This window comes from Sturnira hondurensis, unplaced genomic scaffold (assembly GCF_014824575.4).
Source record: "Sturnira hondurensis isolate 20B ecotype Veracruz unplaced genomic scaffold, ASM1482457v3 Scaffold0004136, whole genome shotgun sequence".
NCBI classification, from domain to species: domain Eukaryota; kingdom Metazoa; phylum Chordata; class Mammalia; order Chiroptera; family Phyllostomidae; genus Sturnira; species Sturnira hondurensis.
In genome coordinates this window covers 21621292-21636937 of record NW_028076767.1, presented here as the reverse complement: position 1 = coordinate 21636937, position 15646 = coordinate 21621292, and the positions used below count along the sequence as shown (strand labels likewise).

Below are 15646 nucleotides of genomic sequence, written 5' to 3'. Positions count from 1 at the left end.
GACGCTGGTACCCATATCACAGGATCGCTGCAATAATGCAGTAAGATGACGCCACAGACTGCTCAGCACAGTGCCTGACACCCACTGAACAGCAGTATAGTTGACAGGTTCCCGTTTCTTGAGGGGCTGTTACTACATGGGTTCTCATCCTCACAGCAACCTGTGAGGTAGCCATTTCCATCCCAATTTAACAGAGAAGAAAACTGAGGCAGAGAAAGTTGGCCAACCCAAGGTCGCACAGCAGGGACAAGTCATGCTGTGATACAAACGCAGGAAACTCTCAGTTCAGCTTTTCCCAAACGGTGGCCCATAGGCTCTCAGCATCAAACTTTCCTTCCAGGAGGCTGGTTTAAAAACCTGATTCCTGTCTCCAGGCCTGCCAAATGAGAATCTTTAGGAATGCAGCTCAGGAAACCAAACATTATAAAGAGGAGAGATCTAAATTTTATACATGAGGAAACTGAGGCACAGAAAGGTAAAGTGACTTGCCAAGGTTATACTATATGCAAGAATGGACCTGGGACTGAATTCGCAGTCTGACCCCAGAGGCAGCAGAGCTTCCTAGAGGAGCCGGCATGCGACAACGTGGGCCTCGTAGGGGAAATGACCACAGAGGCGGGAGGGCACAAATAAAAGCCTGGAGTGGGAAAAGCCAAGCCAATAACTGCTCGATGTGACCTGTGCTTCCAGGTCCCTGGGGAGTAAAGAAAAACATATGGAGCCATCATTGCAGCCTTCCCATAGGGGCCCAGGGAGACATTCCTGAGCCCATCGGGAGGATGGGAGGAAAGCCTATCCTGCATAGTGTCCACAACCAGCAGGTCTCACTCAGTGACCCTCTCGGTGTGTCTAGCTGCTGCTGGGATGAGAAAGCCAACGAAGGTGGTGACTCAGTCCCAACCTCCAATTAGTCCTGTTTAAATCTGAGATGAGCTCAGAGGCTGGGGAAATGTCAAGCAAATACTTCTGGCAGAACTGATGCCAGACCCAGAGGAGGTGGCCTGAGGGGCAGGCTACCAGGCAGAAGCAATCAATTTGGAGCAAAGCTGTGGGCTGTCGGGGAAGAAAAGTAGGGAGCCTTTAAGCCCACCCCAACAAACCCATGCTGTGGGGCCCCCAAACAGGTGCCTGTTTTTCTCTGGGCCTATTCTTCATTCACCTGTGAAACTGAGAACTCCTCTAGCTTCTGACTTCCTTCTAGGACTGCTGCGAGGAACAATGAGCAGAAAAGAGCCTGGCAGATTACACAATGCCTCACACAGCAAGTGAGAAATTAGAGGATTACTCCTATTACTTATTGAAACAGCCAGAAGGTGCTTTCCTTGTTGCCAGAACCCCAACCACAGGGAGCTGGAGGAGAAGCTGGGCATCTGCCTTATTTCCACAAAAAGAAAAGTGATTCAGATATTATGGGGAGGTGAACGTTCATATTTATTAAGGGCCTACTATGTACTGGGTGTTTTTTTTCTTTTTTTACACATAACCTCACTTAATCCCACCATAATCCTGCTGTGTAAATATGATTATCTTGAGTCCAGATGAGGAGACTAAAGCTCAAAGAAAGTATCGTAACTTGACCAAGATTACATAGGCAGTGAGTGATGGAGACTGACGAAAACCAGGTGTTTGTGGCTCTAAAATCCATACAATTTCTACTCTCTGGAAAATTGTGTACAGACGTATCTTATTTTACTGCACTTCACAGAAGTTTTACAAATTGAAGGCAAGACCCTCTGAGACCAGCAAAGAGACTAACTCGCTTTATTGTGGTGGTCTGCAGCCATACCTGCAGTATCTCTGATGTCTGCCTGTTTAGGAGGCAGAACGTGCCTACCCCAGCTCAAGTGCTGCCTTCTGCTGGACTTCTCTTGTCCCTCTGCCCAGCCAGAACCCCTCTCCCATGGAATCCCACTGCTCATCATCAGCATGCACCTGGCAGCATTCGGCCCATTCTCCCTCTTATTCTGTGGCCAAACACTCTTTTAACAGGTAAAATGAGATGCAGGTGCAAATAGGTGATGTTTGAATCACCTCAGAATCCTCCAATGTCAGAGCTGGAAGCAACTAAGAGACCATGCCCAACTCTCTCACTTTTAAGAAGGAAAAATACAGAGAGGGGGACTCTTGTTTGAAGTGACACAGCATCAGAGCCAGGAATAGAACTCTGGCACTCTACCTCACAGAATTTCTTTAGGGATTCCATGATTGATTTCAGAACCAGTCATGGGACAAGGATTATTATTCCCATTTCACAGATAAGGAAGCTGAGGCCCAGGAAAAGTGGCCTCCCTGAGAGTGGGTACAATGAGGGGACCAGAACCTCGATCCTCTGCTTCTAGGCCAAGAACCCAATCCCTTCTCCTCTGCAGTGCAAGTAGGCTGTATAGTGTACTGAACATAGGCCCACAGTAAAAGTCACTGGGTATCAGAAATGTCATTATGCACCAGTGGGCAGGGGACACCCTCAGTGACCTCCTCAGAGAAGGAGGTCACTGAGGCTCAGAGGCAATGCCAGGAACAGCACCTCCAGGAGTCCTGGCTTGACCATCTGTGGGTCCCTGGTCTCTCTGGGCCTCCTATATAAGATATCTATATAAAATAAGTGGGCTACCACAGCCGATCTCATCTCCTCCTCCCCAATTCTAAGCTCATCCTAAGATGAGACATCCTAAGCTCCTTGACAGCAGACCCAGCTGTCTGTGGAGCCCCTCCCGGCTGGGGACTTTGTCTCACCACTCCACAGGGAAGCAGGAAAATCAGCCAGGGCTTACAACTACACAGTAACCATTCCCAAATGCCACAGGCCAGGGGAGGGGAGCACCCTTAGACAAGAATGGGATGGAATATAGAAAATCTAGCTGTGCACTCCTGCTTATCTTTACAAACTGACAAACAGCAACCAGGAATCAGGGAATAAATAAGGGATGGCTTACTTCCCATGCTATCATAGGAGCAGGGGTATTCCTGAATAATCAGGTGGTAATGAAGTGCAGGTTAAGGAACTCTGGATGGGGGTTCCTGGGCCCTGATCCCTGTCCTAGCCATGCAGGAACTATCGGAGTATATGGGGCAAACTGCTTCCCTCTGTGGGGGCTCGGTTTAAAGACAGGGTGACAGTTCACAAGACGTGTCTATAGACGTTTCGTTTGATCATTAAGACAACTTTGTGCGGCTAGTACAATTCTTCTCTTTCAACAGATGGGGAAACTGAGGCTTGGAGAGGTTGAGGGTCTCTCTCAAGGTCACGCAGCTTGAAGCTGGCAGATCCCAGGCCCCAGTGGTCTTAGACCACCAAACCCAAGACTCAAGGGTGGTCAGAAGAAAAACAACTCCTCTCTTTTCTCACGCTCATTACAAGTCTCTGACAGACCAAGGCAGCACAAACCCTTGTTCACCTGCCCAGTCTGGTGGCCTGCAAAGTTCTGGCACCAAAGCCCACCACCCAGCTGCCTGCGAGGCCGCACACCCCTGTGAAATTTCATTACTCAAGTTGGCAAGAACGCAGCCCCCACCCCCGGCCGAATCTAAATAAACGCCCAAGTGATATCACATCCTGCCAGCTCCAAAATAGTCCAGGTCTGCCCACAAGCGATCACAAAGTGCCAGGCCATGCAGGGCCAAGCGGGCAGGGACGCCCAGCCCATGACACCCTTCGCACACTCAAGCAACTAAAGCAGAAGCCTCAGAGCAGGAAGGCCACCCACTCCCAGCTCCGCCAGCCAGCCTGGCCCCTCCCTCCTTGCCCCCTTTGTTGGGAGGCCCAGAGGCTCCTGCCACAGTGCCAGCCCTCGCCCCAGCGCCAACCCCAAGGAGCCTCAGCCGCGGCCAGCCTGCGGGCAGACTCCGGCCCGACCCAGACACCCCACCACTCACATTGCTTCAAGAGCTCCAGACACAAAGCCATGAGGGCCGGATGGGGGTCAGAGACCCAGAGACCGGCAAAGACAGAAAAGGGGAGAGGGAGAGACAGAGGAACAGAGAAGGGGAGACAAGGGGCTGGGGCAGAGAAAGCGAGGGGGTGAAGAGCCCTGGGCAAAAGAGCAGGTTCAAAGGGGGCCTTCAGCACAAGAGACACTGAGTGGTGAGACCAATGAGACAGATGTGGGGGCAGAGAGGCAGGAAGAGCAAAGCAGGGGATCCCCACCCAGAGAAACGAGGGTGGGGGGGGCAGAGGCCTGAAGAGACAAGGAGAGACAGCGACAGGGGACAAACCAAGGGAAAGCAGGGAGGGGCCCTGAAGTCGGGGAGCTGGGGACCTTTGTGGGGGTTCCAAGGAGACCCCGAGGGATCTCGGAGATTCCAATGTGTAGGGGGAACACCAAAAGAGGNTTCAGCACAAGAGACACTGAGTGGTGAGACCAATGAGACAGATGTCGGGGCAGAGAGGCAGGGAGAGCAAAGCAGGGGATCCCCACCCAGAGAAACGAGGGTGGGGGGGGGCAGAGGCCTGAAGAGACAAGGAGAGACAGCGACAGGGGACAAACCAAGGGAAAGCAGGGAGGGGCCCTGAAGTCGGGGAGCTGGGGACCTTTGTGGGGGTTCCAAGGAGACCCCAAGGGATCTCGGAGATTCCAATGTGTAGGGGGAACACCAAAAGAGGAAAAAATCCTGAGGAAATGCGGGCTAAGAGGAGGCAAGACCCCAGGGATCTGGGGGTGCAGATGGAAGGGCTCCCAAAGGATATGCAGGAAGCTCGAAGGGGGGTATGGAAGGTGTTCTGAAAGACCCCCAAAGATGTGGGGGCGCTCAGAAAGGGAAGCTCCGAGGGATGAGAGGAGCGCGTTGAGGGGACCCGAGATGGGGAACGAGGGAGGGGCTGCGAGGCAGCGCGAGGGCAGAGACAAAGAGACAGCGAGCCGGGGAGAGACAAAGCGGGAAGAGCGGGGAGACGGGCTGAGGGCTGGCGGCCGGACAGAAGGACGGAAGCGCAAGCGGGCGGGTGGACTGACGGACGGACGGACAGACGGGGAAGAGGGCGGGGGCAGGGCCGGGCGGGGGCGGCGCCCGTCTCCTCGCGGGGCCGCGGCTGCTCCGGGCGGCTCTGGGCTGACCCCGGGCGTCCGGGCTGAGGAGGCGGCGGCGACGACGTGGACCGGACAGATGGACGGAGTGACGGACCGGCTGGCGGCAGCGGCGGCCAGCTGCGGGCACTCACCCTCCTCCCTCACGCGGCCCGGCCCGAGGCTCCGGTTTTGTACGCCTGAGGGGCGGGGCCTCTGAGTTAAAGCCCCGCGTCGGCCCCGCCTCGCCCCGCCCTCCGCGTCAGCCGCGCGCGCGTGAACCGGGACTCTTGGGGCGTGCGGGGGCGCGCAAAGCCGGCGCGGCACAAGGCCTGTCGAGCGCGCGCACGCGGCTGGCCTGGTGCGCAAGCGCGCGGGGCACTCAATCCTGCCAGAGTCGACTGACCGAGAGCAGGAACGCGGACCCACGTCGGCACGCGCATGCCAGAGTACGGGGTGGGGGGATGGTGGCTCCGCCCCTCAAGCTGCTCTGCCTAACCGGTTCCAGCTGGAACCGGACGCATGCTCCGTGCGGGAGGTGGATTCGGAGGGCTTGCACCCTTTTACCCGTGGTGTAGCTATCTGCTGCTGAGGGAAACTGAGGCCTAGAGCAAGCGGCCTGAGGTGATCTTTTCACCCCTGCAGGGTCAAATTAGACCTCAAGTACGAGTGACTCTGTGTAATAACTGTTCATAGTTGCCCCTGCGGCTCCATTCCTCACTTTGTTGTCCTTACCTGAGCCTCCCAGATTGTGTTGGAATCCTGGCTCAACCTCGAGGGCTGTGTGACCTTGGCTGTCTATTCAACCTCCCTGAGCCTACATTTCCTCTTTGACGTAATAAAACTTAGACACCCACAGTCCCCTGGAGCGAAAGTACATTAGGTGCCGCCGAAATTCATAAATAAATCACTGTCTTCTACCCTCGTGGCCCTCCCAGTTCCCTGCTCCTCCCCAGCAATTCCCTCCTTCTCAAAGTTAACTCCGGACCGCACTTACAGTAATAGGTCTGTCATCCACAGACCCAGCTCCTGCTTCCCAGCCTGCCTTGCTGGGTGACCTAGGTAAGTCCATTCCCTTCTCTGTGCATTGCTTTTCCTAATGTCAAATGGAGAAAAGAAAGTGCCTGGAGCCAGCAATCCGGCGGAGTTCGACCCCAAGAAGGCACAGGAGCAAGAGCGGGGGGGGGGGGGGGGGGGGGGGCGGCGGGGGTGCTCTTGCCCTCCTTCTTCTCACACGCTTCTGGATGCTGTGCTCCAGAACCTCCATGACTTTGGAGAGGCAGAAGATGAAGCAGAACAGAGAAGAATCAGAAAGAAATGGGAAAATAAGAAGAGAGATGTGGGCACTCTTGAGCCTCAGGGGTAGAACTAGCTCCCCCACCCGGTTCTCCTGTAAGAGACTGGAGGAAGAGGGCTTTGAGTTTCTTCTGAGAGCTCAGAAGAGAGCTGCAGTGTGACCTCCACTGGTGTCCCTGCAGGGCCACAAGTCCCTCCTGTGCAACAGCCTCCTCTCCCCTGAAGAACAACAGGGAGCGAGTAGCAGTGGTGGAATTCCACAGCAGAAATAAAAAAGCAGAAGCCAGCCGTGGCTGGTGTGGCTCAGTGGATTGAGAGCCGGCCTGTGAGCCAAGGGGTCTCCAGTTCAATTCCAAATCAGGGCATGTGCCTGGATCTCAGGCCAGGTCCCCAGTAGGGAGTGCAGGGGAGGCAACAACACATTGATGTTTTTTTTTCTCTCTCTCTCCCCTTCCCTTCCCCTCTCTCTAAAGAAATAAATAAAAATCTTTAAAAAATAAAATAAAAATAAAATCTTTAAAAAAATTTGCATTTAACATTCCAAAGATGATTTAATGTTACTATATCATGAAAGAACAAAGAATGTACTGTCAGTTATTGTGTGGGAAAAATAGTTCCAATTTCTGGCCTCAGATGTATAAAATGTACTTCATAAGAAATTATGTAAATAAAATACAACTTTTGTGGGAGAAATAAATAAATAAATAAATAAAAGGGAGGAAAGAGTCCTATTGAAGATGATACAGTGTTTCAGACGCCACTGTCCCCATCTTTGCTTAAAGGCACATTGACAACAAAAGCAACCGAGGGCTATTGGGCCAGGCATAGTCCTAAGACTATGAACGTATTAGCTTACTTTTGTCCTAGTTGCATGTGTACTGTTCATTTAATGTTTATCTTTAAACTGATTTACTTAGAAAAATTCAGGAAGCTCCTACACACGAGCCTGAGTATGTCTTGCTCTGCCCCAGCCATACGGGCCCTTGCTCCTCTTCTAACACGCCAGGCACCCTCCTCCTTCAGCGCCTTGTGCCACTCCTCCCCCTGCCTGGCGTACTTCCCCAGCACAGCTGGCTCCCTCCCTTCTTCCAAGTCTTTGCTCAAACAGCTTTCTCAGTGAGCCCTACCCTAGCTACCCCATTTATCCTACGACCCCTCCCCTCACCCTGACAGCACTCCCAGGACCCCTTGCCCTGTACCACTTTCCAATAAAGCATATTCTTATTTGTGTTATTTATGCTTTTTGCTTTGTCTGCCTTCCCCTCACCCCATGTACTCTCCATGAAGGCGAAGGTTTCTGTTTTGTTCATTGATGCGTCTGGTGCCTAGAGCACAACCTGGCCCATTGCAGGTGATCGATGAACATCAAGGCAATGAAAGGGCTGTCTCATTGCAAGGCTCATGTCCTTACCCACCATACCAGAGGGCTTCCAGCATTGCATTTAAGTACTTTAGTCTCTCCTCCTTTCAGGTGACTTCTCTACCCCTGAGAGTGTAAGGAATACTTCTGTCTTGTTCAAGAATCTCAGTCCTGGTGTTCTTGGCCTCCCCACAAGTCCTTAAACCCAATCACTATTTCCTCCAGAAGGTTCAATGGATCTGCCTAAAAATAGGATTCAGAAGAGTGATAATCCATGCGCTGAGCATAGATTAGGCACTCAATTAACCAGGACCATATCATGTCCAAGCCCTGGTGGAGCCCAGGGAGGAAGCTGCCTTCTGCCCAGTGCCCTCTGTGGAAAGTGCCTATTTCAGAAATAGGGGATTCTGGCTCCTCACCAAGCACTCTGGGAAGGTCTCCTGGATCCTCCCATTGCTCTCAGACACTGTGGCCCTTGCCTAGGACTCACTGTGCCTTTCCTGGATCACTGCACCAGCCTCCAGTCCATCAGCCCATACTGCCAGATCATTCTCCCTGAAACTCTGCGATCACACTGCACCTCTTTACCAGGACCTTGGGTGGCTCCCTAGTAGACAGGATAATGGCCAACTCAAGTCAGGCAGACCCAGCTGGAAAACAGCTACTTGGGTGTTTTCCACTAACAGGGTGACCCTGACTAGCCATTCACCCTTTCTAGGCTGCAGTTTCCTTGTAAAATATCTATAAATGTATGTGTGCATGTGTATGCACATGCATGAGAGGTTAACTGGGTTAAATCAGGAATGTCAGATATGTGCAACTATCTTGGTCACGGCAGACATCACTAATTGATGGTGGCACACTTCTCTGCTTAACTAAATCCCAGTCCTGACCTCCAGGGATCAGAGATGATACATGAGTTGAAGTTTATTTGCAACTCTGGACACAATGGTGTTTGAGGTTCCTCTCAGCCTTGACACTCTGGCCGCTGGACTGTCCAGTTGACAGGAGTGTGTGCTGTGATAAGCAGAGATTGTGGGGGTCTGGAAGACAAGGCTAGCTGGAGGGCTGACTAAGTACTAGAATTTGGTCAGCCTCCCTTTTTGGGTCTATGGAGTAGGGGTGAATCAGAGAAGAAACTGGGAGAGTTCTCGGGGAGAGGAATGGGGACAAAGAAAGGAGGACAGAGCATTCTGTGACTTGATAACAAGTATTCAAGGATTCCCAAACCCAAGCCCCATGACACAGACTGAGAATTTGAGGTACAGGGAAGGGCCAGGATCCGCCCAGAGTGACACAGCAGAGCTAAAACTGGAACTCACAGTCCCTGAGCAAAGGGTGTTCCCTAGGGCAGGAACACCCAGCTTGGCCTAGAGCCTCAAGCACTGCTAGCAAGTGGCCCCAGTGTGTGTACCTCTGTGTGTGTCCCTGGGTGTGCACACGTGCAGGGCAGAGAATGCAGTTAGGAGCAGGGGTACCGCCCTGCAGCCCACCACCACCACACTTGGGGAGATGTCACAGCCTCCCTGCGATTCAGCAGGAGTGGGAGAGACACAAAGGAAGCCTGGGGAGAGAGGGGGGCCAGAAACTGGGAGGGAAGAAAAGGATACAGCGTGTAGGGAGAAACAGAGCCAGGGGAGACAGACAGAAGGCTGAGTTGGTGGGGAGGGAGAAGGGGAGGCGGAGGGGAGGGAAGCTGGAAGAAAGGGGTGGAAAAGGGAGGAAAGAGAGGAGAATGAGCACGAATGGGGGGTGGCGAGAGGAAGGAGAGAGAGTGGGAGGGAGGGTTTTCTTTGTTCTTTCTTCTTTCTTGGAGACAGAAAGAGGAGGCAGGATAAGGCAGACGGAGGGGTGGTGGCACTCCCGTGGTTTCTCCCAGGTAGGTCCTCTGGCTGGGGAGGGGCACGTATATACAGCCCAGCTGTCACGTCCCCACCATCCCAGCTGGAGCCGACCCAGCCTGCCAGTCACCTGCTAGAGCTATTTCTGGAATGTAGAATCTGGGTCAGAAAGGGGGAGGGACAGAGGTGGTAGCATTGGCATCTGGGAAGCTGGCTAGCTCTGATTGGGTGGGTGGGTGGGCACTCCATGCTCTGCCTATGGCCACTCCTGAGGGGTCCGTCCCTCCCAGGCACTCGCTGTCTCAATAACCTCCCCCTACATCTACCTGCCCCCTGCCTATGTACCCACATGAGAGTGACAAAGAGCTTTCATGCCCCAAGGCAACTAGGAGCTCAGGACAGCTGTAGGTGGTGGTGGGTGGGGCCCAAAGTGTTCACTCCTTGGAGACAGATGCTAAGGAAAGGGGGCAACCTCCGGAGCAGGGTGACTCCTGAGGGGAGACAGTGGATGAAAGGGCTGTGCCTGTGTGTCTGTGTGTTTCTGTATGGACAGAGGTGATTATGGTCAGGATTGCCACAATGGTTGTACAGTTTTTACACTGATTAAGGATGCTACATATAAGGGGGCATGCCATTCATGACAAAGACATAATTGAATTATACTTATTATGGCTAATTTCTGGCAGATGGCAGTAAAGGAGCTTATGCTAATAGAAAATTATACATTATGACAGTTTTTCAAGAGATAACAGTTATGTGTTGGGAGGGGCACCCTTTCCTAACCCAGCACAAAGGTACTGTATGGACCAGCTATGGCTCTGGGCACAGATCTGAAAATCTGGTGGCTTTGATTTTCCCCAGGAAATAGGTGAGTTTTATGAGCATGAGGGGATCGGAGGGTGGAGGAGAGAGGAGCAAGTATTTAGTGCTCCCTGCGGAGACTTGGCAGGAGGGCTGACCACACGTGGACTGTGGAATTATGTGGTGGCTCCAATCTGCTAGAGGCAGGGTGTCCTCAGAGGTGTGGAGGTGGTATGAGCCTTGGAGACACATGTATGTGAGTATGTGTTCACGTGTATATAGAGAGTATGGATATATATGAGAATATCAGTGTGTATGTGTTTTTATGAGTGTTTTCATATCATATATAGGCCTAAGGGTACAAAAACTTTACATATGTCTGTAAGTAGGTACATATGTGCACACATGTCTGGGTAGGTGATACTGTTTTGAGTGTTTTGGTTTAGGCTAAAGCCCCAGTTGAGAATAATTGAAGCTCTACATCCCTACATTTAAAGCCCAATGCCGAGAACTTCTGGCCAAGATGAAGGCATAGGTAGGTATACTTTGTCTTCTTGCACAACCAAAAGGACAACACACTTAAAAATAAAAAATAACCAGAACTGTCAGAAAATCAAACTGTACGGAAGTCCAGCAACCAAGGAGTTTAAGAAGCCACATTCATTCAGACTGGTAGGAGGGCCGGAGATGGGCAGCCAGGACAGAAAGGAGGCACAGCAAGGCAGGGGCTGTGGTCCGCCAGACCAGGTGGTCCCACATTTGCAGCTGGGTAAAATGGGAGGAACAAATGGGGAGTGGGACAGACCACCCAACCCAGGGTTCCAGTGTGGGAAAGAGTTTGTAGGACAAACTCAAAATCTCTGGTTGTAAAAACCTGGGGGGGGGGGTGCAGTGGCAGGAAAAACTCCCAAACTCCTAGCCTCACAGGAGAGTTTGTTGGAGAGACACACAGGGTCCTAGAATGTACACAAACCCACCCACCTGGGAATCAGCACCAGAAGGGTCCAATTTGCTTGTGCGTAATGTGAGGAAGTGACTAAAAGCTGGCCAAGAGCTGAGCAACCAGCACTGTTCCCTCTCTGACCCCCTCCCCCACATACAGCACCACAACACCAGCAATGTGGATTGCCTCATCCTGGTGAATACCTAAGGCTCCACCCCTTACTACATAACAGGTGCGCTGAGACAAAGAAATATGGCCCAAGTGAAAAAACAGATCAAAGCTCAAAAAAATAGAACTAAGCAATGAAGAGACAGCCAACCTACCAGATGCACAGTTCAAAACTCTGGTAATCAGGATGCTCACAGAAATGGTTGAGTATAGTTGCAAAACAGAGGAAAAAGTAAAGGCTATGCAAAGTGAAATAAAGAAAAATATACAGGGAACCAACAGTGAAGGGAAGGAAGCCAGGAATCAAATCAATGATTTGGAGCAGAAGGAAGAAATAAACATTTGACCAGAACAGAATGAAGAAACAGAAATTCAAAAAAATGAGGAGAGGCTTATGAACCTCTGCGACAACTTTTAATGTTCCAACATCTGAATCATAGGGGTGCCAGAGGAAGAAGAGGAAGAGCAAGAAATTAAAAACTTATTTGAACAAATGATGAAGGAGAACTTCCTCAATCTGGCAAAGGAAATAGACTTCCAGGAAGTCCAGGAAGCTTAGAGAGTCCCAGAGAAGTTGAGCCCAAGGAAACACACACTAAGGCACATCATAATTACATTACCCAAGATTAAAGATAAGGAGAGAATCTTAAAAACAGCAAGAAAAAAGGAGACAGTTACCTACAAAGGAGTTCTCATAAGACTCTCAGCTGATTTCTCCAAAGAAACCTTACAGGCAAGAAAGGGCTGGAAAGAAGTATTCAAAGTCATGAAAGGCAAGGACCTACATCCAATATTGCTCTATTCAGAAAAGCCATCATTTAGAATGGAAGGGCAGATAAAATGCTTCCCAGATACGGTCAAGTTAAAGGAGTTCATCATCACCAAGTCCCTTACTACATTTCAATGTTAAAGGGACTTATCTAAGAAAAAGAAGATAAAAAATGTGAACAGTAAAACGACAACAAATGCGCAACTATCAACAACTGAACCTAAAAAAACAAAAATAAAAAACAAAAACAAACTAAGCAAACAACTAGAACAGGAACAGAATCATAGAAATGGAGATCACATGGGAGGGTTATCAGTGGGGAGGTGGGGAGGTGGAGGGGGCAGAATGGGGGAAAAGGTACAGGAAATAAGAAGCATAAAGGGTAGGTACAAAATAGATGGGGGAGGTAAAGAATAGTACAGGAAATGGAGAAGCCAAAGAACTTACATGTACAACCCATGGACATGAACTAAGGGGGAGGAATGCTGGTGGGAGGGGGTGCAGGGCAGAGGGGAGTAAAGGGGAGAAAAAATGGGGCACCTGTAATAGCTTAATCAATAAAATATACTTTAAAATTTTTTTAAAAAGCCAAATGCTGAATCATCCATGTGGGCTGTGCTGGGTGATGGGGTAGGCTGTGAGTGATTGAGATTTTGGCCTCAATTCCCAATCCTTTCCTGAATTCATGCCCTTTGCTATGTAACTGCAGCTTCCCCCACAAAAGGCGGCATGTGTTTCCCTGGACCTTGGCCTTGGACTCATGTAAGTTACTTTAACCAACCAAATATAAGCAGATATAAAAGAGACTTGAAGAGTGTTTGTAAAGTGGGGTTTGCCCTTTTATACCTCTGCCACCACCACGAGAAGGGCCTGGCCAGGGCAGCGACTCCAGGAGGAGGGGGCAGGACAGGCAGAGCAGAACTGGACGACCTGCACACTCACGAATGAGAACGCATGTGTATTACGTGTGCCGCTGAAATTAGATGCTTGTTTGTTACACAGCATTACTGTGGTAATAGTAATGCCACATTACTGTGGCAGATAAAGAAACTGGTACCAAGAGTAGAGTGTGTTAGCAACAAAGATATGTACCATTAGCTCTGGGACCAAGTGGTGAGCAGTAGGAAAATGTTATAGGAGGCTTGAAAAAAGCTGACCCATATCATGTAGAGATGAAACGCTCGGCGACTTCCACCAAGATGGAGGCATAGGTGGAAACACTGTGCCTTCTCCCACAACCAAGTTTGAATACAACAAAGGTTTGGAGAACAAAGATACAGCCAAAGAACAGAAAATTGAATTATACGGAAGTCCGACTACAACTAATCGTTCCAAGGGGACGGTAAGAGGGGCGGAGCCAGCAGCAGAGCAGGGTCGGGCAGGAAAGATTCCCAGACCTAGGCGCGCAAGTGGCCAGGACCCAGGGTGTGGGGCAGACTGACCGCAGTCGCACATTCGCGCACAGTGAGATGGACCACGCAGGTCCCAGGGGGTGAGGGCTGACGGCAATGGCACACTCGCGGGCAGTGGGACGAAACTCGTGGGCCCAGTGACAGTGGCAGCTGCCACACCTGTGGAGGCCGAGGCAGGAGACGGCAGACGGGTCGCCATTGCTCCTCTTTGACCCCGCCCCCACATACAGCATCACAACCCAGAGACTGAGTTGCCCTGCTCTGGTGAACACCTGGGGCTCCGATCCTGATATGTAACAGGCACAAACAGTCCAAAAGATGGCTCAAGAAGAACTCAAAGCCCCAGAGCCGATAACTCTCAGCGACCGAGAAATTGCCAGCCTCTCAGAAGCACAATTCAAGACACTATTTATCAGGATGCTCACAGAACTGGTTGATTATAGTCACAAATTAGAGGAACATATGAAGGCTAAACTAATTGAAATGAAGGGAGATGTCCAGGAAACCAATAGTGATGGAAAGGAAACTGGGACTCAAATCAATGGAATGGACCAGAAGGAAGAACAAAACATCCCACCAGAAAGGAATGAAATAATGAGAATTCAAAAAAATGAGGAGAGGCTTAGGAACCTCCAGGACATCTTTAAATGTTCCAACATCCGGATTATAGGGGTACCAGAAGGGGGAAAGAAACAGCCACGAGTGGAAAACGTATTTGAACAAATAATAAAGGAGAACTTCCCCAGTCTGGCAAAGGAAATAGACTTCCAGGAAATCCAGGAAGCTCAGAGAGTCCCAAAGAACTTGGACCCAAGAAGGAACACACCAAGACACATCATAATTACATTGGCCAAGACTAAAATAAAGGAGAGAATCTTAGAAGCAGCAAGAGATAAGGGGACAGTCACCTACAAAGGAGTACCCATCAGACTGTCAGCGGATTTCTCAAAAGAGACCTTGCAGGCAAGAAGGGGCTGGAAAGAAGTATTCCAAGTCATGAAATCCAAAGACCTACAGCCAAGATTGCTTTATCCAGCAAAACTTTCATTTAGAATGGAAGGACAGGTAAAGTGCTTCTCAGATAAGGTCAAGTTCAAGGAGTTCATCATCACCAGGCCCTTATTATATGAAATGCTAAAGGGACTTATCTAAGAAAAAGAAGATGAAAAATATGAACAGTGAAAGGACAGCAAACTCACAGTTATTAACAACCACACCTAAAACAAAAGCAAACCTAGAGGACAGCTAGATCAGGAGTGGAACCACAGAAATGAAGAACGCATGGAGGGTTAGCAACAGGGGAGTGGGAGGAGGAGAAGAGGGGAGAAGGTACAGAAAATAGCATAGGCGGTAGGTAGAAAATAGATAAGGGGGAGGGCAAGAATACTGGGGGAAATATAGAATCTAAAGAACTTGAGACACGTGGTTATAAATAAGGGGGGGAGAATGGTGGGGGAGGGAGTGTGTGGGTGGAGGGGAATGAAGGGGGGGAATAGAACAACTGTAATAGTATAATCAATAAAATATATTAAAAAAATAAATTAAAAAAAAAGAAACACTCGGTAAAACTGTCAATCTACAGTAACTTGAAGGGAGTACGTGGATTTGGGCAAGATAGCACCCAGGCAAAATGCTGAAAGCAAAAGCTGGTTCCTTTGGGCTGCATTTGATAGAGACTTAGAAGAAAGAGAATTCATAAAAGAAATAAGGCCCCAAAAAGGTAGTCCAGTTGGTTAGAGCATCATTGTCCTAATACGCCAAGGTTGTAGGTTCAATTCCTGGTCAGGGCACATACAAGAATCAACAAATAAATGCATAAGTGGGTGGGGAAGCAGATCAATGTTTTTCTTTCTCCTGCCCTCTCTAAAAATCAATTTTTAAAAAGAAAAGAAGTAGGAAGTGTTACAGGGTAGAGTATATTTGGAGGGAATATAGAGGGTCCAGAACTTGTTGAGTTGGAAAATAAATCTATTAACTTCCAGTCTCTTCTACTATTAAATCATTCTCAAATTAAGATATAGATCAAACCAAGGACAAGGGACAAAGATCAAACCCA

At 49.9% G+C, this 15646-nt stretch overlaps 1 protein-coding gene across 2 annotated transcripts in view; it reads right to left on the bottom strand.

Annotated features, from left to right (window-relative positions):
- Positions 1-15646, bottom strand: part of DLGAP4 (DLG associated protein 4) — a 130219-nt gene that overhangs the window by 50872 nt on the left and 63701 nt on the right. Inside the window, exon 1 of one of the 2 annotated variants that reach the window (XM_037043989.1) lies at positions 3874-4290. The exons of the other annotated variant lie outside the window; for it this stretch is intronic. Within the exon in view, the coding sequence (XP_036899884.1) occupies positions 3874-3904 (31 nt within the window). The 5' untranslated portion in view covers positions 3905-4290. Of the gene's footprint in view, positions 1-3873; positions 4291-15646 lie in introns of those variants that run through there. 2 annotated transcript variants of the gene reach the window in all.